General features: G+C 29.0%; 2 protein-coding genes across 3 annotated transcripts in view; one reads left to right on the plus strand and one right to left on the minus strand.

Annotated features, from left to right (window-relative positions):
* Window positions 1-12,985, plus strand: part of LOC135931734 (uncharacterized) — a 54,944-nt gene extending 41,959 nt beyond the window's left edge. Inside the window, exons 6-11 of the mRNA XM_065469009.1 lie at window positions 1,252-1,445; window positions 3,716-4,000; window positions 4,124-5,329; window positions 7,103-7,344; window positions 8,507-8,940; window positions 12,580-12,985. Coding sequence (XP_065325081.1) covers window positions 1,252-1,445; window positions 3,716-4,000; window positions 4,124-5,329; window positions 7,103-7,344; window positions 8,507-8,940; window positions 12,580-12,696 — 2,478 coding nt within the window. The 3' untranslated portion in view covers window positions 12,697-12,985. The remainder of the gene's footprint in view (window positions 1-1,251; window positions 1,446-3,715; window positions 4,001-4,123; window positions 5,330-7,102; window positions 7,345-8,506; window positions 8,941-12,579) is intronic.
* A 4,729-nt stretch (window positions 12,986-17,714) lies between these two features.
* LOC135922692 (ecotropic viral integration site 5 ortholog-like) overlaps window positions 17,715-23,996 on the minus strand; it is a 92,969-nt gene continuing 86,687 nt past the window's right edge. For both annotated transcript variants that reach the window (XM_065457126.1, XM_065457125.1), the window contains 3 exons: window positions 20,855-21,112; window positions 18,721-18,806; window positions 17,715-17,854 (listed from right to left, as the gene is read on the minus strand). In XM_065457126.1, coding sequence (XP_065313198.1) covers window positions 18,723-18,806; window positions 20,855-21,112 — 342 coding nt within the window. In that variant the 3' untranslated portion in view covers window positions 17,715-17,854; window positions 18,721-18,722. The remainder of the gene's footprint in view (window positions 17,855-18,720; window positions 18,807-20,854; window positions 21,113-23,996) is intronic.

The following is a 23,996-nucleotide window of genomic DNA, read 5'->3' on the forward strand; positions in this document are numbered from 1 at the left end:
TGTTCATCTGATCAAATGTAGTTTCATCTTTTTGTATTAATTTTGTGTACTTTATAGCTGTTTCTACTGCATTAGCTATTTGAATAGCCTTATTTATATCTAAATCATCCTCGGATAATCTGTAATATTTTACGATTTTTAGTCCAAATATGAATTTATTTCTTAAAGCAGTATTCATCCAAATTCACAAGTAGTTGATAATTTTCGAAAATTTTGTATATAGTCTACTAATTTTTTTGATAAAATTATATCTCGGTTTAGGGTGAAACAATTTGATTAAAAATAATGTCTTTGTTTCCCGGACTATCAGGTGCACATAAATTTACCAGTATTTTCTAAGTATCGCATCCTATTGTTGTTAATAACAGTGATTTATCTTATGATGAATTTAAACTTGGTTGTGTGTTTTTAAATTCTTTAAATATGTTACCAAATTTTGTAACACAGGTTTAAATCCGTTAGACATTTTATCGACTGCCCCATTCTTGAAGTATATCTTTTATTGTATTATTTGATAAAATTGAATTTTTCTTGAGTATTCACATTCACAATAAAAAATCCAAAATAATAAAAATAAACATTTTTCAAAAAATTTTCAAAATTAATGAAATAAACAATTTAATATATAACACATACCAATAATTGTTACAACGCTAATATATTTTGCCATTCACGCCCTAGCCTTCTTCAAGGATCCAGAGCATCACATTACATCGAAGACCGATAATACATATGAAGGCTTCTACCCTAGACAAAGATGACAATTAATATAATTCGATCTAACCACATCAGTTTCCTATTTTCTGGATAAGAATTGATTTAATTAATAAAGATATTATCATCATTATGTTATAAATTTTCTATTTATATAATGTTCTTATGTTGTCAGATTACCTTAAATTAAACAATATTTAATAAATTGACTACGATTTAAAAAAAACTTATATAATTCAGTAAAAAATGGGAATTATTTATTTCACGTTCCTATTCTTTTATTTCTAGCGAAAATGTGTATGCCGCTTTGGGATATGGAATCCGCGATGATTCGACTCCATTTATAACCTTTTTACCGAGGGCAATTTTTTAAATTTGAGAAAATCTGATTTGAACTTAACTTTTAAAAGAAAGAAAGTTAATATATAATATTTAAAAAGCAGAGTAGTTAACCCATGCTGGATTTACATTGACGCCTTGAATACTGGTTATATACTCATTTTATACAAGTAATTTTTTCATTATTTTCTTATCAAGCCCGACGACCAACACGCTAAGCGACCAAATTTAGCCCGGCAAATCAGTGCGGGTATGTACTCTAGTCGTTCCTCCATAACCGATCTGGTGGCGGAACGCTATGATATAAATAATACTAACTACCTATTCGATGACGAACGGTTACCCGTCCGGTCTGGGAAACGTTTACCCTCTTCCCTAGCTAAGGATGTTAAGTATATACATTTTTCTTCTTTTAAAACTGGTAACACCCCTTCACGATTAAAAAAAATATTTCTTTATCCTTCCCTTTAATTTTGCCCAAATTGAGGGTTTATATTTTCTATGACTTGATTCCATTTATACGAATACTGTTATTATTCGTCGTTTATTTTATTTAAACCAGGGACTCGTTAAACTTTAGTTGTTAAAACCTATAACGGTTATTACTTTCCGGGGTTGAATATATCTTCGGCTAAGAATTACAGTGTTAATATCCATTTTTATAATTTGTGTGCTGGAGAGCATTTAAAAAAAATTTCTTGCATTTTAAATACGAGATCACGATGTAATTATGCAATTATTTAACATTTAGAATTAATTTATATTTTGCAAGAAAAAATTTGGTTAATTTCTGTTTTGGATTTTATGTATACTCATGGTAAAGCACTAAAAGCCCAAAGGCACGCTCGTTTCATCATTTGTTAAAATAAAAGTATAATGACAATTAAGCAATCAGGGATTTTTATGCTCTTGATTTATAAATTGAAATATAGAGTATTATAAATGAAACATCCATATGTAAAGCTACAGATTGTGATATAATTATGAAAGGTTATCGGTTCAAATCCTGAGCGTCACATCAAAAGAAATCATTTTTTAAAACTTGCTAAAATCAAAATATCATAACAAAACCAGAAGAGATCTAAAAAAATATTAAGAGGACATTAAGCCAACAGGCTCTTGAAGGGGCATTTTAAATAATAAATATCTTAGACTTTTGGCAAAATCGAGTAATCGATACCCCGAATTATAAATTGTCTGATGTTATATTGGCAGTGCCAGCTACTCAAGTTAGCTTAGAAAGATGTTTTTCGTAAAAAAATGTGATTATTTATACATTCTCATAATATAAGTTTGTTTTTAAAAGAGTTCAAATTGCTTTTTAGAGATTCTAACCTTACCGTTATTATCACTTTTTACTTACCGAACCTGAATCCGATGTAACGTTTTAACTGAACCCTGTTTTAATAAATTCTAATTTATTGAACATTTTTAGTATTGACATTTATGACTGACTTGAGAGTTCATTTAAATCAAATTTTTCAATTATAATGAGTGTTAAGATCAATTTTTTTTATTTTTCAAAATTAATGTAAATAATTTTAAAATATTTTTTTTACAAAGTAGATTCTATTTATTATATACATATTTTTGTTATACATTTCAATCGTTGATTTTGATACAAAAATTATCCTTCTTTTCCCCAATCAAATGACGAAAGACGATAAATCAAGTTTATAAATTTTGTTTAGTATATTTCTATTCATTATAATAAAATTTATAAAATACAGGATTATATCCTTTATCAGAAATAACCATCATCGATGTCTTACGAAAAGGCTTAAGATATAATCTGCGAGTACAGGCCTCAAAATATAAATTCGCAATGGTAAAATGTTTCACCGTTCTCATAATGGTGAGGTCATTTGGACCTTGACCGAAGAATTCAATTTCTTAAAATAGTTCACAGTGAATGTGATACTAATGTGTCAGCAATATCTCTAACTATCAGCCAATTTGCTGTGAGTCTTGGTGATACCAAAATGGGCAGCAAAAGATATTGCTCACACATTAGTATTACATCCTCTGTGAATTATTTTAAGAAGTTGAATTCTTTGGTCATGGTCCAAAATGACTTCACCATTATGAGAATGGTGAAACATTTTACCATTGCGAATTTTATATCTTGAGGCCTGTACTGTCCTAAGCCTTTTGACATTGATGATGGATATTCCTGATAAAGGATATAATCCTGTATCTCAATGAATTTTATTAAAATAAATAGAAATATACTAAACAAGATTTATAAATTCGATTTATCTTTCGTCATTTGATTGGAGAAAAGAAGTATAATTTTTGTATCAAAATCAACTATTGTATTACAAAAATATATATAATAAATGGAATTTACATCGTAAAAAATTTGATCTTAACACACTCTTCACTATAATTGAAAAATCTGATTTAAACGAACTCTCAAGTCAGTCATAAATGTCAATATCACTAGATTTTAATTTATTTAAAACAGGATTTATTTAAAACGCTAACCGGCACTGTTATTTTTATCAGATCTGAATCGATATTCGCTTCGATTTGGGATTTTTTTTGAAGCCCTTTCAGTTCAGGTTATTGTTCCTATGATTATAACAGTTGGTTCCGGTCGGTCCCACCTTTTGAATAGCTACACATATAAGTTACATTTTCCATTATTTTATACTATTAGTTTTATACAAAAACAACGCAAATATGACATCGACTTGGTCAATTGCATCAAGGAGGACATGACCAACAACAAGAAAAACTATTTTTCCAATCCTCCCATAAACCTTTGCTGCCTTACCTTCAAGGATCCTGACCTCGAGTATGCCTATCGCCATCACCTGTACACGACCGCCCCTTACAAAATTGGCGAGACCGATCTTTTGTCTCCATCTCAGCTTCCTAAGGACAAAAACATACCAATCCAGACCGGCGGTCTTACGTTTAGATCCAACAAGATTGGCGAAGGGTGAGTTACATTTGCGGATAATTAATTTATACTTAAATCTATGTGATTTTGGCTTCATCTCACAATTATTCTAATTAATACTTTTTCATAAATCATAAGAGTAATTTTTTTTAAACAATCAAGTCCCAACGCTAATACTACACTCCACGTGATCAACGTCTCTAATCAAACTCCACTCCTAACAGATCCACTACATAATCAACCCTTTCAAAATCAGTCCGCCACCGTAGGAGAAGGCTCTCAAGAATTACGCGAGGATTCTGTGGACTCATCCGTCTCGACGGGATCGGCGAGTAGGGCGTCTTGGACAACGTTTGCCTCGCCAAACTTTACACTCTTTACCGAGGTGTGTGTATCGTTTGTGGTGCTGGCCATGATATGTTTAGCCTGCTTTGTGCTACTGGATCGGCCCACTGATCCAACCACCCTGGCATTCTGGGGAATCGCCCTTACCTTTGAAATTGGCGTTATTCTATACGTGGGCAGTGAAGAGCTACCCGCCTCTCGATGCGTCGCGGCTGCTACCAATATTTGGAAACGGGAAACGGATGGAATGCCTCCGCAGCGGTGGGAAAGAGGTTTAGCTCGATCGCGTGATATTTTCAATCGCTGGTGGGTTCGTCAAGTTTTTGGACTCGTAATTGCATCTTTGCCGGCCGCCTCACTTCTTATAGCCTACTTCCGAAACTCACCGTTTCTCGAACCAGCTGAAGCACAGTTCTATGACTTCTTGCTTGCCCTGGCTCTCTTGCACCTCATCAACTTGGTTCAACTTCTGTCTTGGCTTAAGGCCCTCCTGTCGGCTGTCGTTGCTGGTGTTGTTACCTGTTTTATAGGGCTAGAATTCTGTGTTACACCCCCTCCTATCAAACTTTCAGCCCTGCTGAATGATCCTATGATGCCATCTCGCCTCCTTCCAACTCAACTTTACTATTACATATCGCACCCCGATCGCCGTTTTAACAATATTCTCGGTGGCTTCAGTTCGACTCCTGTCTACAACATCTCCGATTCGCGTCTCGCTGGCCCTCTTAAAAATCTTATGCGCATCTTGTCCAGCCATAACAACACCTTGTCATTAATGTCCGCTAACGTTTCCTCCAATACATTCTACATCACAGAGGGGGGAATCGTTGACAATAAGGCCATTAGCGCAGGAGCCTTATCTCACCTCTGCATTGAGATGATCATAAGCATTGTGCTCATCTTGCTTCTCGTTATTTTGCTGAACCGTGAATTTGAGATGAATTACCGCCTCAATTTCAAAGGACGTGATCGCGCCCAGAGGGACAAAGAGATCATACTCGTACACAAGAACCAAGCCGAATGGTTTCAATTATTTTTTTTATTTTATGATGCCCAATGCCTAAATTATCTGACCATTTTTTGCCTATGAAATTGTACATCATCGTTGTACAAAAAAATACCATTAAGTATCCCTGTTATTTCAATTATATATTTTAATTTCAACTATAAGTTGGATGATCTTACAAATTCTCATACTCTTATAACCATATATTAATTTATTTGGCAGTTATATACACTTATTCCTTACGCCTCATTTATAGGAAACGCGATTTGTTCACCGTATAATTTTTAAAATATACGTTTTAACATGTTTTTCAAATTTTATCATTAGCTTTTCATCATTTTGCTCCATATTTATAAATTTACCTATTTATTGGCTTGATTTTGTAAATAACGCAGTTTAAATACCGTACCACTTAAACAAACCTCGTTTACTATAAAAGAGGCCTTTGACAAAACATACAAATAAACCATTTTAAATTTAACTATTGTACCTTTTTAGGAATACAATTATGCTTTTCTTTAAATTATATTGGCTCGCAGATTTTTTTTTCATATATAGCTTCTTTTAATGCTTTTTAGTTTATACCACTTTTTATATTTTATTGTGATTAATTTTATTTAATAAATGGTTTCAATTTTAAAAAAAATATGATATATATATACCAAAAAAATAATTTAACAGAATTTATATTATTTATAAGAACGATCATCTTATCTGTAAACTTTACTGTTCTTTATCATATAACCAATAATGATGGAAGCCTTCGGAGATTGTATTTTTGTCATCCTATTTTGAATTTATCCATTGTATTTATCATCCCAAAAAATAATGTTCATATTGCTCTTTTTTTCTAATTGTATTTGAAATGCCCTTTATAAATAATGTTATCTTATGTTTATATGAAGGATATATATATATACTTTTTAAATATTCATACTTTTTAAATATTCAGCAATGCACAATAAATTTTTTTTTTAACTTTCGACATTGTCCCTGAATCCCTTCCTTTTCTTGGGTCTTGATCTCTCCACTGCCCATTTTTTGGATAATTGTTAGCAGAAATTATAATGCTGATTAAATATTACCTCTCTAAATATATAAAAGCAGATAAAATTTAAACAAAATATAAAATATTACACAGACGAACACTATATGGTAATTTTTTTTTAGCTTGAAGGACATCCAGTTTTAAACGTTGACATTTTTAAGAAAAATGTACTATTCAAATCGATTTATGAAATCTGAACACTAATATATTAACCACAGGTTACCTCCTGAATTTTCAATGAGACAACTGCATAGTATCATTCCAAGTTAAGTTACCCTATCTAGCCCACGTAGGGCTCTAGCCAGGAACTAGTTTTGATAGAATTCAATCTGCTCAAGTTATCAATGATAATTGAAATTATTAGGCTCATTGAGAGAATTTGAAACCTTGAGCCGATAAAAAAATACTATTAATTTTTTGGCTATACACAAATCAAATCATCGTAAAATTTTGTTTCTTAATTTAATCGATTTTTTTGTATTATGCCCTGTAAAAAAAATATTTAGTATATATATCTTATCTGCCAAAACTTATCCGTCAAAAATAAAGCTACTAAAATGTAAACGAAAAAGCCATCCTATTTTGGCAGATATAATATATAACTAAAAATTTTCTTAACATAATGTAACCTATGATTTAACATCGACATGATTATGAATAAGTCAAAAATTTATGAATGAATGAAGATTTATTTTTTGAAAAATAGTGTATTTTTTTATCTCTTCCCTCCATTTAACGCCAGGTTACTTCATAACATAATCCCCAAACACGTGGTCGAGCAGCTCAAAAAGACCTCAAAATACTCTCGGAACCACAAGCAGGTCGGCATCATATTCGCCACCATAGTCAATTTCAACGAGCTATATGACGAAAGTTTCGAGGGGGGCAAGGAGTGCTTGCGCGTCCTCAACGAAGTCATCGGCGATTTCGATGAGTTGTTGGACAAGCCCCAGTACCGGGAGATAGAGAAAATCAAAACCATCGGTATTCCTTTTTTTAAAAATCTTGAACGAAGTAAGTATCTAGTCACAACGGGCAGATCGAAAGCTCCAAGAAGCCCACTAACCAATTTATTTGCTTTATTTTCTTATTCCAATTCTCCTTTTGAATTAATAATGAACCTCAACCTGTTTCATTTCAGTTGCCACCTTTTCTAAACTCTAACCATTTTTTGTTTCGGAACCCTTTGCATTTAATACTATACCAAATAATTATTGAGCATTTTATTACCAAAGGGGAATTTAATTAGATTATTTATCTACAAGTCATTTTTATAATGATTTATCATGTATGTACGTGATTTGTTGAGAGATATTTTAATGTGTGATAACAATGAATGCCTCATAACTGAGGACAAATGATGTCGGTAAATGGCCCACCCGGAAAAATTATCTTAGGCGACACATATATTTTTTTTAAAATATAACCCTAACCCTTATTCACATATATGTGTTTCGTTGATACTAATTATATGAGTTAAAACGAATTTAAAAATTGTACAATTTAGCAATATACTTTTGGAGCAAACCCCTACCCAACATCAAGTTTTCGCCCATATCTAATATACACTATTCGACTTCAGGCCATGACCCAAATTAAATCTTATTATTTATAAACCAATATAAATAACTTTACAGTATATGACTATTTACCAACACTGGTGGTGCCTAAAAATGACAAATGATAATGAATAAACTAACATTAAAATATTAAACACGTTCCCACACAAGAATTTGTCATAATTATATTCAAAGTCTATTTTTGTTTGTTCAGCTTGTTTACATTAATGGTAAAAAAAAAAATTTGAGCAGGGCCAGGCGGAACAACTTGCATAAAATATTTTTACAGGTTGGGCCACAAGTTCGGAAATTTTTTTAAGCATGGAAAGACAAATTCCTATTAAAGCATATTTATACATCCGAATCTAATTATGCTTCATTTTCCTCACAGATATAAATATTTCTCTTTTTTCCTTCTTTTCTCTTAAATAAATATAAATAATAATGTGAAATGTAAATATCTTATTTTATAATAGACGAATACTATCGTAACAATTGTAATTAACAAAACGTCAATTAATATATTTTCACGAACTAAAAACACTGTCAAAAACTTACTTCTAAAATATCTCCCATCCTGCACACAGGTAGCACTTTTATGGCGGCATCTGGTCTCAATGACGCGTCAACCTCTTTGTCCTCCACTTTTTCTAACCGCGATGGAATTGATCAAGATGATAAAATCGAGGAGAGTACTATTAAGGATTTTAACCCAGCAGCCTCTGTTGATGTTAACTCGGATAAAGCAGAACTTATAGCTCAAACTCCCGCTAAACTCAAGAAAGACCGTGATATCTCCCACTTGGTTTCACTAATGGATTTTGCATTCGATATGCAGGAGGTAGTCAAAAATTTTAACAGGGATCTCTTAGAGTTCAATTTCATACTGCGGATAGGTTACAATGTGGGTGACGTGACGGCAGGTGTGATAGGTACTACCAAACTCTACTATGACATATGGGGTGACGCCGTTAATATGGCCTCCCGTATGGATTCAACCGGTGTATCAGATCGGATTCAGGTTTAATTTTAATGAAAATACCATATTTACAATAAATGCCCTTTTAATAATACAATTTTATAATCGATAACTTTACAACACGGCCATTTTAATTTTGATACAATTATGCGTATTGAGAGAACATCATTAGCAGACATAGAATCCAAAATTATAGCGGTCCTGAGATATTATGTTGTCAAAAATGTCTAAATTGACGTTTTTACAAAAAATACGATTTAAAAAAAAAATTATGATGTCTATAAAATAATGGTTTTTTGTTAAATAATTTATTAGGGGTTGATTATCATTTTCGAGTATCGGTTAAAATTGAAAGTATTGGCAGATACGAGTATTCATTTCGATGCATCTCTAATAAATAAAATTAAAATCATTTTTTTACCCTAAAGGACCAGACAATTCCATGAAAGTTAGTTGTTTTTTTAAAATGGATATATTGATATTTTTATGACTGGTTCATTGATAGATGGTAAATAAAAATAAATATTGGAATCGGGTCGGTTTTTAGTAGTATCGGGAAAATATCGGATCGGAGAAAAATTTGTGGTCGGCACAGCCCTACATTCAAAATATTAGGTTAACTAAAAGCAAATAGGTTATATTTTCATAATTTTTAATTTACCTGTGATATTTATGATCTTTTAAAATTAACCCTCTTATTGCGCACCTCATATTTGATTCCACATACCACAAAAAATGGTATAACCTATTAATATAATTTTTTTAAAGCTTAATAAGTGGTATGCATTAGAGGTGGGCGCGGGCCTAATTTTTCATTCACGGCCCACCCGCTCACGGTGGTAATAAAAAATATCACGCCCATTCACTCTTTAACACTAAAAAATTTTCGACCCGACCCGCCCGCTCACGACAAGCAATATTTTGATTCACGCCCGAAAATTCACGGTGTTTTTAAATTTTTCAAAACTATTGCTATAATTTTACCCTTTTTTGAATTCATTCTATTTATTTCTCTAATTTCATCATATTAATAACAAAAAATAAATACAAACTATAAATCGAAATTTATTTGGAAAAGGAAGAATGTCCATCTTTTTTTATTTCAATTGTGTATGCCTTTCCTCTAGTAAGAGATTGGCTACAGAAAATAACCTTTTACTAGAAGCCGAACTTGCAGCTGACAAAATTTTACTCGATAATTTTCTCATTCCAAAACTTCAAAATATTGTCTTGTTATTTATCTTATATGAATCTTTTAAGTTCATCCTTACAGCTTTCATGGGTGATGTTGATGCTTCATCAGAATCATCTAGAAATATATGGTCTTTTATGAGTCTAGGATGAATTAGGAAAGTGATAGTTGGTATTGATCATTTAGAATATACGGTTTTTTATGAGTTTAGGATAAGTTAGGATAGTTGGCATCGACTTATGCATATCATCTAATTTTATATCATTTAGCATTTTTAAGATTGTTTTATATATATCATTTTCTTCTTTTATTAAAAACTAAGTCTTTTGAAATTCGGATCTAGAATTAAGCCTACTATAGTGGCTGCATAATAATCTTTTAAATGAAATCTTGTTCTGTATTTTAAGGTTTTGATTATTATTGTATCACGTTCAGAAGGTTAACAAAATTTTATTAATTTTTGTTTCCATAGACAAACTTTATTTATTGTGGGACGAGAATCTGCTCTCAGATTATCCGAGCATTCTTTAAATATTTATAAAAATTTATCTAACTCGCATATGATGCTGATATCAATTGTGGCTAATCTATTTAATTCTTGCTTGCTAAACAAGTACACCTGTATTTCAGAATATGATTTTAAGAAACTCTGTATTATGATATATACAGAGTTCCATCTTTCTCGCTATTACATATTGTTTAAGGGTGTGGCTTAGTTTGCTATTAGCTGTGTTTGAAATATTGTACCATTTTTTTTACACCATTTATATTTAAGGCTATTTCAGTTAAACAATTGTCAAAAATTTAATGCATAATATTATTTAGTATATGGCATATACATGCTAGCGTTTCGTCATCTTTGAATGCATTTACAAGATTTGCTCCGTTATCACTCACAACTATACATTTATTTAAGTAATTTTCTACTTCTGTATAATCTCCTAAAATTGAATTGACTACACTTTTAATTTTGACGTTTTTTTCATCCATTGCCCTTGTTGTGGCCAAAACAAATGTTTTTAATTAAAATCCTTAATGATAATATGTCCTATAATGGTTAAAAAACTTAGATTTTTATAGTCATCCGTCCAAATATCAGTGATTATGGACAATGATCATGCTTTTAATCTTAAATTTTATTTCATGGTATATTTTTGGACCTATAGTATTCATGAGAGTTTTCCGGTTCACAACTTTTATATTTTGTTATCTATATGTAACACCAACATTTATCTCTTGGCCTAGAAAATCCTTCACTTTCTGTTGCATTTAAAGATTGAAGATCTTTACAAATAAAATATAACTGACTTTTCTGTAAAAAGTTTAGGCAAAATTTAGCATAAAGTCTCGCCATAAAAAACACCTAAACATAAAAAGAAAATAGAACCTACAAAATGATACCGGATGTTGTTTATAAAATGCGGAAGATTTTTAGTTTTTTTTTTTTTAAAAAGAACTAAATTAAATAAGAAAATATATAATATAAATATAAAATTGCAAATTTATATTTATAAAAAACAATTTTAAAAATTAAAATTTTCGTGATTCACGGGAAATTTATGTTCACGCCCGATCACGCCCGGGGAAAATTTTGGGAAGGCCCGTCACGCCCAGTCACGCCTTGGAATTTAAAATTTATTCACACTCACGCCGTGACTCACCGTGACACGATGGGTCACGCCTAATTTCACGGCCCGCGCCCACCTCTAGTATGGATTATTCGATTAACATATTTTTATAGTTAATTTTCTCAAAAATGAAAGAGAGTTGTCGATATTACAATTCTAAAATACGTAGTTAAAAATTTTTTAATATCTGTATTTTCTAAATAATATGATTTTTCCTGTTGATTTTTTCAAGGGACAAGAAGTTATAATAATAATTATATAAAATTATATTGTTATACCCTTTAATAGTATTAAATTTTTAAGTTTTAAGGTATGTGAACTCAAATACATAATGCGCAATAAAGCAATATGAATCTAATTTTTTTTGATGCGAAATATTTATTATATACTATCTAAAATTAGAACCTTTTATAGTCAAAATGCATTGTATTTCTGAGGATAATCTAGAAAGTATTTCTACTATTCGGTTAACTCCTTCTGAGATTTTATTATAACGGATCATTACGGCTTCGGTTTGACGCCCTACCCTCATTATTTATAATTGTACAGTTACGACAACTATTTAAAATCGAATCAATTATAACTGTTAAATATTTCTTTAATAATTTGTAAAAGGCAAAATCATGAATCCGCATTTTTCAAAATTTAAAAAAATATATTTTGTCTAGGTTGCACAGCCTTTATCTTTTTTTATTGCGGTCCGTGCTTTTGGGCCATGTAGGGATAGATCTCTGATCCCTAGTCCTAGGGATCTTTGTAATTAAAATAATGTTAAGCTTGTTTTTCCACATTTTAAAATTTAAAATTATTGGCGTTACTTTTTCTTTGCTTGATTTTTTTTTTACTTTCTATGCTCTCCAGGTACCAGCTCACGTTGTTCCAATTCTTCAGGACTATTTCGATTTCGAATATAGGGGCGAGGTTTACGCTAAAGGCAAAGGTCAGGTTGCCACATACCTAGTCAAAGGGAGATCTTAGTAATCGATATTAGATTTATTGAAATTATTCGGCAATTTCAACAAAATTTCAATAAAGTGATCCAATTTCTACTCCTCCCCTCTTCATTTTTTTAAAAAAAAATATTTCGTTACCTTTTTAACTCTCAATCTAAGAGGGAGCTTTTTGCCTATATATATATATATAACTATGTGCATGCTTTTATTTAATTTTATTGTGTTAGAATTGAAATAGTTTTTTTTTAAAATAGAAATATATTAAATTAATTTACGGTTCGTTTTGATTGAATTGTGCAGCAGATATTCTTTGAGTTTGAACTTACCTCTATAATAATTATTATAATTCATTATATTTTGGTTCAGCGGAATTGTATCATGTACAACTTTTTATGAATAAATTAGTATTTTTTAAAAAATATATTGTTAAACTTTTATTTGTTATAAAAAAAATTTGTATATATTGTAAAAAATGTTATTATTTATGTTAAAAAAAAAATCAAAATTTCATTATTTTTTTTAAAAGAAAAGACAAAATCAAATCAAAATTTATTAAGTATGTACTAATTCTATATCTTTGTCATTTTTTTTTGAAATAATTTGTAAAAGAAAAATATTTACAATACATTCACGTTTTAATAGTCGCTGATGAATTTCTAATCACTATTATATAAAAAAAAATTGTTATTTATAGTCATTTCATTTCATTTATATTATATTATGATTTTAATTTAATTCGATATTAGTTAAAAAAATAAAAAGGTTAAATATTTCCCCCCTTTTTACGAGAAATCACCTATGATGGGCCTTATGGGCATTTGTTCCATTCCTTCATTTATAATATAAAATTTTATCATCTTTGTAAAATTATTCATGTCATAAGAAAATAAATATAACGAGGTATTGTTAATTAAAAAAAAATTAGATCATTAAATTTCTAAATCATCATACAAAGAGAATGTGCTAAAAGATTTAATGTTTTTAAAGGAACTGTTCACAATTTTCAGAAGTCATTATCAAATGGATGCAAATAAAAACAACATAGATACTCTTTTATTTTATAAATACATTTTTTATTCTTATTTTATATACAACCATTTTATAATAATTTTATTTATTCTTATTTTGTTACGCATACATACATAATTTTACTAATGATTTTAATGAATTTAATGAGCAATGGAAACAGAATACGCCCCCCCCCCCGAAAAATACCTTCCCAAAAAATGCAGTTAATTTCTTTGACTAATTTCAATTATAAATTTAAAAAATAATTATTATTGCATTAATCTTAAATATATAATGTAAAAATATTTTTTTAAATTAATAATTCAGACAAATTAAGGGGAAGCGAAAGAATTTATAATTTCTTCAATATTTGATTGTTATATTTCTGTCCCAAAAATGGTTAAATTGATAAGAAAATGATCTTTCACGGTACTACGAAGATTTTTTTAAATTAATTTGATTTTACTCATAACCGATTCAACAGTACATGAGCTAGTGGGAATACCCAACAAATATTTAATAAAATTAAAAAATTAGGTAAAACAGAAATTTAGAAACGATAAGGTAAAATCAATGAATAGTTTTTCCAGTCTGAATTATAAACTCATAATCATCAGAAGAAGCTATCTGACAATCTTAACCTTTAGGTTATGCATAATAATTACATCCCTCTATTTAGCCATCATATCAATATTTCGAAACTTAGATATTTCTTCAAAAGCTTGACTCAAATGGTAAAATTCATTATCATCTTTAACAATTTCTTTTCCACCATTCCCAAAACGCATTATCAGATCAAGGGCAGATTAAAACACTGTTTTTAAAGCGAAAATAGAATATTATATTTAATAATGAAAATATATATGCCTTTCCTTTTTGAATTCTGATGTTTGAAGCCTAGAATTTTCAAAATCAAGAGATAGAATTTTCCCCTTCATAAAATCTTATGCCTCTGAAAAAAAATTCATAAATTCAGTGCCATGATCTAATATGATTAAAAAATGATACAAGGTATACTTTTCAAATCAATCAGGAACGCCTTTGCCAAGCGAATTTTCTTTATTGCAAACCCTAATTTTATACAAATCTTGTTATCAATAATTTATCCAAAACACAAAATCATAAAAAAAATAAAATGTTTATATTCTAAAACTATAGCTATAATTGTTGTATTCTAAGCAGATCATTCATTGATTATTGTAAAAATTGATTAATTTATGTTTATAAGAATAAGATAAATAGTTCCATCAGAGGCAATACTTTTAAATTCAAATAAAATATATAATTTAAATTAGAATTCACATTACAATGGAACGTTGTTCTTTTTATTCGTTTTATGAGACTATAAAATTGGCAAAGCTGCCTTCATGGCATTAAGTATAATTTTTTTACAATAGCTTTATATAATAATAGGCGCTTCTAAAAATAAGATAAACATTTTAAATCTAAACAAAGATAATATTACCGACTGGTTTTCTTGATACGTAAAAATTGTTGCGATTTTGTCTGTAACATTGACATGCTTTGAGTGCTGGATAACTTTTAACACCATTGAAACATGCATGAATATCGTATAAGTTCCCTAAAACATTTCTTAGTTCTTTTACCAATTCCATAATTAAACAATGGTTAAATTTAATCAATGACAATAACACCATATAAAAGCTACCAGTGGAGCCTCAATTCTAACCAAAGCCTGTAAACTATTTATCCTTTTAATCATGCTTGAAGCACCATCATAGCTTAACCCTACTAAGAATTCGAGAGGATAGATTCATGGAATAAAGTTTGCATATATTTTTTTATTATCAAGTCCAATCGTGTTTTCCCATACAATATATATCTATTAATATTTCAACCGGCTTAGACCTTTCGCTATTCTCAATATATTATAGCATAGGTATATCCAGGATTTTGTTAGGGGGGGGGGCACTATTATGTAAATATTTCCCCTTAAATTTTTTGGAGATCTTTAGGTCCCCTTATTATAGCCCTTTGGCTGTATCATACTAACAAAACTATTGCTTCTGATTTAGAAACATCATATGTACCATCAACTATAATTGAGAAATATCTGTTAGATTCAATTTCTTTTTAAATATTTTTCACGGTTTCAAAAAACATTTCTATTATTATACAACAGATTGGAATAAAGTTCAATTTCTTTTTTTATCCCTTTTTTCTTCATTTTTATGTATATTAAGTTTGAGAACAGGTTCAGAATCTGCAATAAATTTTATAAGACCCATAATTTTGCTCTCTTGTTGCATGTTCCCCTTGCTTGGTTACAGTGGCGTAGCTACGGGGGTGGTTTTCGGGTTTGGACCCCTCCCAGAGCTAAATCTTTTTTCTAGATTATATGTTCAAAAGACTTAAAAGTGACTATATATTAAATAAATGCCATTAATATTTATATTTTTCTGGTTTTGATGTTTGTGGAAGGATATTATATTACTATTGAAATTATTCTGGATAGTATTATTATAAAGTCATTGAGAATAATCTACTAAATTATAATAACATTATTGATACATTTAAAAAATATATTTATTATATATTATAGAAGATATGGTTATGATTTGTAAGATTAACCCGGCCGAAGGCCCATTAAAGGGGTCTGGGGGCGAAGCCCCCAGGCTTTTATATGTATGGACCCATTCTAAGAAAAATTCCTAGCTACGCCATTGCTTGGTTATGAGAAATCGAAATTATTTTTATGATTGAGCGATCATCATTAACACATTTTTGGTGGGTATTAGATATTTTAATATCGAATTTTTGTTATAAGTTTTCGATAATCAGACTATATGCCTGTGAAAATTAATGTACAATAATATAACGACTGGTATATTGTCATTTATACATGCCTTCACAATAAATTAAATTTTTTTAAAAGTAGTCTCATCATAATAAGGGTACAATAATAAAAAAAAATAGTACCATCTTTTAAGAGGCAGGTGCTTCGTAACCCCACCGTTATAGGGGCCATTGAATGGTTGAACATAATTTAACTTTTTAGCTAAACTAAGATTATAACAGAGTTAAATTTTTTTTAAAGTAAAAAGCCTTGATAAATTAAGCAACTGTCTAAGTTAAAAATCTTGGTCCCAACAATAATTGACTGGTAGGGTTAGCTTCAAAAAAATTTGCATTTCATAACAATAGCCTACATACAAATCATTATATTTAAAATCCTGTATTGAGACCAATCCAGCTTTATTTTTTTGCAAGGAAAACTGTATAAAATTAAGGCCATACTCGATAAAGTTTTTATCTGACCCGAATAGATGTCATTTTCGAAATTCTTTTTAAGTGTAACTCCACATTTATGCTATATTTAAATCTGTCTATAAAAATGATTATTTTTATAATATTATTGAGAAATTTAACAAAATATTCATAAAAAGAAAGTAAAACAATATATGTATAAATTACGAATAATAATTATATAACAGTCTCAGGTTGAGCGAATTGCATAATAAATTTTTTCCGATTATGGATATTATAATATAAGTAGTATTACAATATTATATTATAGAATCATTATGAGACCTTAATCATTTTAAACCATCTTAAACTTGTCAAAACAATAACGTATTCGAATAAATGATAATATTTATCAAGGATATTTTTTTGAATATCGATATATTTTCAAGATGATTTTAATTTGAACGTACTAAGTTAGCTAAATTAAATTATGGGACAAAAAATTTTTTAAAAATATAAATAAAATTCTCTAAAATAATAAATCAATTAAAAAATAGTTATTAAATTTAATAATTAAAAACCGGTTTTTTTTGGTAAATAAATTTAAAAATAGGTATATTATGGAGTATAATAAAATAGGTATATTTTAAATTAAAAGAAGAGTCTTGAACAATCGAAGATGAGTTAAAAATTTAGATTATATAACAATGTAAATGTATAATCTAGAAAAATTTGAAAAAAAAATACATTTTTTAAACAAATAGTAAAATAGTAATATTATTTATATAAATGTTTAACAAATTCATTATATATATATTTTTTAAATATACAAATATATTATTATTAAAGTTGTGTTTTTTGTTGCATATTAAATAATTTGGAATCTAGAACCATTTTCACGACGTATAATACACCGAGATAAGCGTTAAAAATCTACGATCTGCCATTTGCTATAGAAGAGAATGAAGCTTTAATATTTTTATAATAAAATTAATCTTTCTTGATAATTTATCAATTTTATACTTTTGAGAACATCGATTATCTCAAAATTTGGATAAAAGAGAAAATAAAACTAACTCAAAGGAACGATATAATATACACCCACCAGTTCACTTCTATTTTCCTTAGTCAACTCTCAGGTGATAAAACAATAAATTGGCAAAACTTATTGTGATTATAACCAGGGCTGTGAACCCTCCTTCTAAAAAAATGGTTCGAGTTTTCGTGGTCAAGAAAAATAAAGACTCATAAAATTTGGTAAATAGAAGAACCATCATTTTTTTTTACCATAAAAAAATTTATAATTAAATACAATACAATTTAAAAAATAACATTCCATTTGTTTTTATTTAAATTTTATTCGAATTTATCTTACAAAATCGAGATGTTGAATTAAAATCCATTTTTTTCTAACTTTGATACTACAGCACAACTGGCATTTAATAAAGCTATTTTACTTTATGATTTTGTTCTTTTCTTTGGTCCTATAATTTAATCCAAAAAACAACAATAAATATTCCTATAAAAAAAACTTATAAAATATGCTGAGAAAATTTTTAAAAATGGAAAACTCTGAAAATAAAAAGGACACAAATGATTTTTGCAAAAAAAAATTTATATTGAAAAGAAAAATTTGTTTTAAATAATTTACGTTTTTTTATATTTAATTTTAATATAGTTTTCCATGTTATTTTTAATATAAAACTTAATATTTAAAAAAAGGATGTCCAATAAAATATCAAGAGTTCCAAAGTTTCAGATTCACAGCCTTGATCATAACAATATTTTTTAAAACCATATAACATAAATAATATTTACACAAATTATGATTTACCTTTATGAATGTTTAATTTTTTGCATAGATTCTTCCAAAGATATAAGGGAAGATGAATCAGTATCCGTGAATTCTATCCCACCACCCTATGAAATTTAGTTTAAAACAATTGTAACAGTTTCAATTGGTTTTAAACCGAACATATTTTTATTATATTTCCTCTCTCTCTCTCTCTCTCCCTCGGCTAAAGAATGACAGAAAAAAATAAAATAGGTTTTTTTTATGATTATAGGATAATTAGGAAGTGTTCCTAATAAATATTCCAATTTATTTTTGCGTATTTGAATGATTTAATATTAATTATTCGAATGGTAAAAAAAATTCTCGAATAATATTATCCATATAAAATTTTGTGATTTATAGTTAGTTAATTTGTTATTATTAAAATTTCCGTCATATATTTTTATAAAAATTTTCTAATTTATTCTTACGCCCTGGCCTTCCTTTTGATTTACCAAGAACTAGAGAGTTGAATTGGGCCTGTCCGAGTCAGGTCGACCTCATTTTAATTTTTTGACTGGACCGAATGGACATAATTTTTAGGCCAGGGCTTTAATTTTTCTAAATATATTAATTTTTCTAAAAATGTACCTTCAAATTATACTTTTCTCGTGCTTTCAAATTATAACTTCCTTTTGCTGTCATTTCATATAAATATTATCAATACTCATCATTCTACATTTAAATACAATTCTATTAATATTATTCCTGGAGTATGTATGGATTAAATAATTGGTATATCACATTTGTGTATTTGTAATTATTTAAAAAAAGATCCGTTAAGGAATAGTGAATGTAATGAAATTTATTATAGAGGTTAGGTTGTTTGAAATTCTTAGAACACTGAACATGCTGTTATATATCAATTTTGTTAGTTCAAATTGAAATAATGTCATAATTCGGTTGGAGTGAGGATCGAAAATTTTATTCCAGACCGGACTGGGAACTTACAGGAAAAAACTTTGGGTGGCTTCGGATTGGGCAATAACAGGAATGTTTATATTTAAAATACAAATATAGAATTTTCAAAAATGGCAAATGATGCAAAGTTAACTTTTTCGCTAACTCGTGTCACAAATTTAATATTTAAATAAATTATTACGGATTTACTTAAAATTTTATTTATAATTTGTAAAAAAAAGTTTTATCGTCTGTTTTTTATTTATTCGTATTTAAAAATATTCAAACAAATACAAAAATATAAAATTATAGTAATGTTTATCATGGGCGAATACAGAGCCCCCCCCCCCCCATTCGTGAAAGCCAAAAAATTTGGATGCCAGCTAAAATATTTTTCAAATTAGTTTTATGATTATTAATTTATATTTTATAATAATCATCGCTTTACATTTATTTATCATATTCACAGCAGAAATAAATACGTACTAATAATATCGATTTTAAATTACCCTTGGCGTCTTATTTATCTACCATTTTAAAATTTTCCATTAAATCATTTGAAACCTTTTAACTACAAAACGAAAGTTAAATAATTCAAAAAAATGACATCGATTTGGATTGAGAATATGAGTATAGCTGAAGGTATTATATTGAAACTTAAGAAAATGAGGGCGAATGTAGATGACGAATTTCATAAATTATATGTCACTGTTGGATTAAAAGCAGAGTTCTATGAATTTTAATATTTGTTTACCTTGACTAGCAAGATAGGCTCATAATTCCAATAATATAGGGTCAGTCGATGAATACTATAAAATAAATCTCTTTATCTTCATATTGGATGATTTAATACAAATGTGAAAGGTTCTTGATTAATCATGCAGCACTTAATATATGTTTTTTTTTATCATAAAATGAATAAAAAAATATTTTGGAGTATATTTTATCTTATGTCAACTTAGTGGCTATTCATATTTTTGATTTTATAATGGTGGATTAAAATTTTTTAAATTTTTCGAATATTATGGGGTTCAAATTAATATTCGTATAAACGAAATTCATTCAGATATTCGTAAAAATTGTTCTTCGAGCCTTCTGCAATTTATATCATCTCCTTTTTTGTTATACCAATTAATTTCTAAAATATATAATCGTCTAATAACCAATTTTTCGTAGTTTTGAGCATGCGCAAGCAGCATATTAATTCAGAAATATATTTTAAAAAAATTTTTACGGTCGTTTTAGCCAATGAAATAGTGTCGATGGGATGATTAGATCCAGGATCGTCCGACCCCACCTCCTCTTCCCGCTCTTCGTGTTCCGAGTTAGTGACCGATCCGTTCGGATTTTCGCATGGGACCTCTACGAGAGACGCGTTCAAAATATTCTCTTGCTTTTGTGTAGCCAATCGGGAAGCGGATTCCTCAGCCTCCGCCAGGCGTTCCATTAGTTCCGTTTCGCGAAGTTTCAGTGACCATGATTTTTCCTGCAACTTTATTTTATTTTTTGAATGGAAAAAAAAGTAAGGGTGAATATTTCAAAATTTTAAGTTCTACAATATCAGAATACAGTCACGATTTCATAAATTTTCCCGCACTTGTAAAAAACAAATCTATGAAAAGCATCAAAAAAATATTTAAATATTTATATCGTAACCGGAAAAGAAAAAAGACAAGCCGATTTGTTAATTATGATTACAGTATAAAAGACTAAAACACTATATACAGGGGATCAGCCTATTATCTCTTGGTATAAACATGCACAAATTTAAGGTCAAAAGTGAAAATCACCTCTTTTGCTTATTGGCTTAAATAAGCACAGATCGGTCATATCGCCTATAACATTGTTTGGCGCAAGTAAGCGCAAATTTAATAGCATATGAATGAATGAACAATTGAAATAGGAAATGGGAATGAGTATGTAATAGCAAATGAGCAAATTAAATGATAAATAAATTTAAGAGAAATGTTACATAAAAGCACTATGAGACAAAATGTGTGAATAATAATGTTTGTATAATATAAAATGTTGTTAAATTATAACAAAACCATTTTTAGTAGACTTATTGTTTGAAAAATAGTGATATAATATGCAAATAATCATTTATAAATTGTACGAATGAGAAGAAATTGGCTAAGAAACCTGCAGGTTAATATAAGAAATACAATTTAAAGTTATTATTACAATAGATGTGCGTAGAGGGAGACTCTAACTTAATTTAATGGGTGCGGAAATGGATGATGTAAGTTGAAACTATGGATGTTAAGCATTAATGTGGGTTTAATGAATGCTAAGAAACGAGAAATTGTTGATGCACTCTTGAATAAAAAATAGGGATAATGCTAACTTGTTATGATAAATATTTCTGCATTTAGATAAAGTTATTTGATTGATCTGCTATTATAAGTAAATATTGCATGTTTTTATCCCTATAAGTAGGTTAAGTATATTGAAACGAAAGCTTACTATCTCTATGGTAGTGTTGTTAATTGGTTAGCTATGTAAAACCCAGACCAGGGATTTGGGTTTAAAAATGGACTAAACAAGCTCTGAGCACGAACCCCGAGCACAGACCTGAGGTTCAGATTCGGGGTCCAGAAATGGGGTTAGACCCGAGATCCAGAAATGGGGTTAGACCCGAGATCCAGACGCGGGGTTCAGATCAATGTTTTTCCAAATAGTTCAAATAAAAATTATTTACCAAAAGTAAAGAAACAGCAAAATGCAAGGGCGTTTTCTGGAGTTAGAGTAAAGCCCTGTAAGCAACTAGGCTTTGGGTTAAATTTTTAATCGGGTCCACCTAGAATTTAAAAATACCAAAAAATATGTCTAAAATGAGTTATTATGATGATTAACCGAGCGATTATTTCTAGCTATATGACTTTTGAAACGATACGAAAAATCACTGTTTTCTAAATAAAAGATAAATTAAAAATTTTCTGGGATCAAGAAAAGGACGATTAGCCTTAAATTTAAATATTTTCGAACTCAGGGCTAAAAGGAAAATATTCTCTTATAACACGATTCCAAATTTTTAGCGATTAATAACTATACCTTTAACATTTATTTTTAATATATTTCATTTTTTTAAAAAAAATGTAAATATAATAAACAAAAATACTAAATTTAATTTATTTATATTTTTTGTTTTATATGTTTGACGCCATATAGCGTACGCAACGGGGGGGGGGCAGGGGGACAAATCCGCCCCCCCCCAAAGCCAAAAAATGCAGATGCCGGATATATTTTTCAAAAATATTATTGTTTATAATTATTCGTATCTCATATTAAATATATATTTAATTACATTTATTATCACATTTATCTGCTAAGTTATTTTATCAATTAATTTCGATTTCAAGTTTTCCGGCGTAATATTTACTTAATATTTTCAAATTTTTAGCGGTGTAATATTTATCTACCATTTTCAAATTTCTAGTCAAATAATAATTATTTCTGAAATTTCTTGTCCAACAGAGAAAAAGAAATTGCAACCTTGTCCAACGAGATAGAGTCTCATCAAGCAGTAACAGCTTTTATGGAGTTAGAAGAGCCAATTATTTGCTAATACTGAAATATCACAATGGCCTGAAAGAAATATTTCTTCAGAAGCAAGAAAATTATTGGATTCAATGCTTATTCCAAATTTTATTTCTCATTAGAATGTATTATTTAATTATACAACTATTTTAAGTATTACTTTTCAAAAACATGACATTGACTTGATTAAGAAGATGAGAATAGTGGAGAGCATTTTATCAGAACTCAAGGAAATTAGGGGTAATGTTGATGAAGAATTTCATATTTTATTGTTGAGTCAAAAACAGAGCTATACGTGTTTAATATTTGTCTCCCTCGACTTGTAGTAAGGCAAGCTCATCGTTAATACATTAATATAGGATCAGTAGAAGAGTATATCTTATATACAGATACATTTATAACCCAAATAAATGAATTTTTAATTCATCATGCAGCACTTACTAATCTGCAAATATTACTTCCACAAAAGCCTTCCCAACCTTTTTCAGATGGTGATAGAAAAAAAAATTTGTTAAATTTTTATTATGAAGATGTTAAAGTATCTTATGATGCCTTACTCTGAATAACTATGTTTATAAGATTAACTATGGTCGATATAGTCCCAAAAAATGCTATGGATGCTCTGCATTATTTCAAACACATTTTAGATTAAATTCCCAATGTTTTAAAAGGGTTTATAAACTCTTTCCATTAGTAAACTAATGAGAGAACATTTTCTTTTTTAAGAAGAATAACAGAGGCATGCAGAAGTACCATTTGCAGGGCACGGCCCGGATTTTTTTTAAAGATTTTTTACGGCCCGGCCTTGTTTTTTTTTTTAAATTTTCAGGCCCGGC

This window comes from Gordionus sp. m RMFG-2023, chromosome 1 (assembly GCF_954871325.1).
Source record: "Gordionus sp. m RMFG-2023 chromosome 1, tfGorSpeb1-WG-v2, whole genome shotgun sequence".
NCBI lineage: Eukaryota > Metazoa > Nematomorpha > Gordioida > Chordodea > Parachordodidae > Gordionus > Gordionus sp. m RMFG-2023.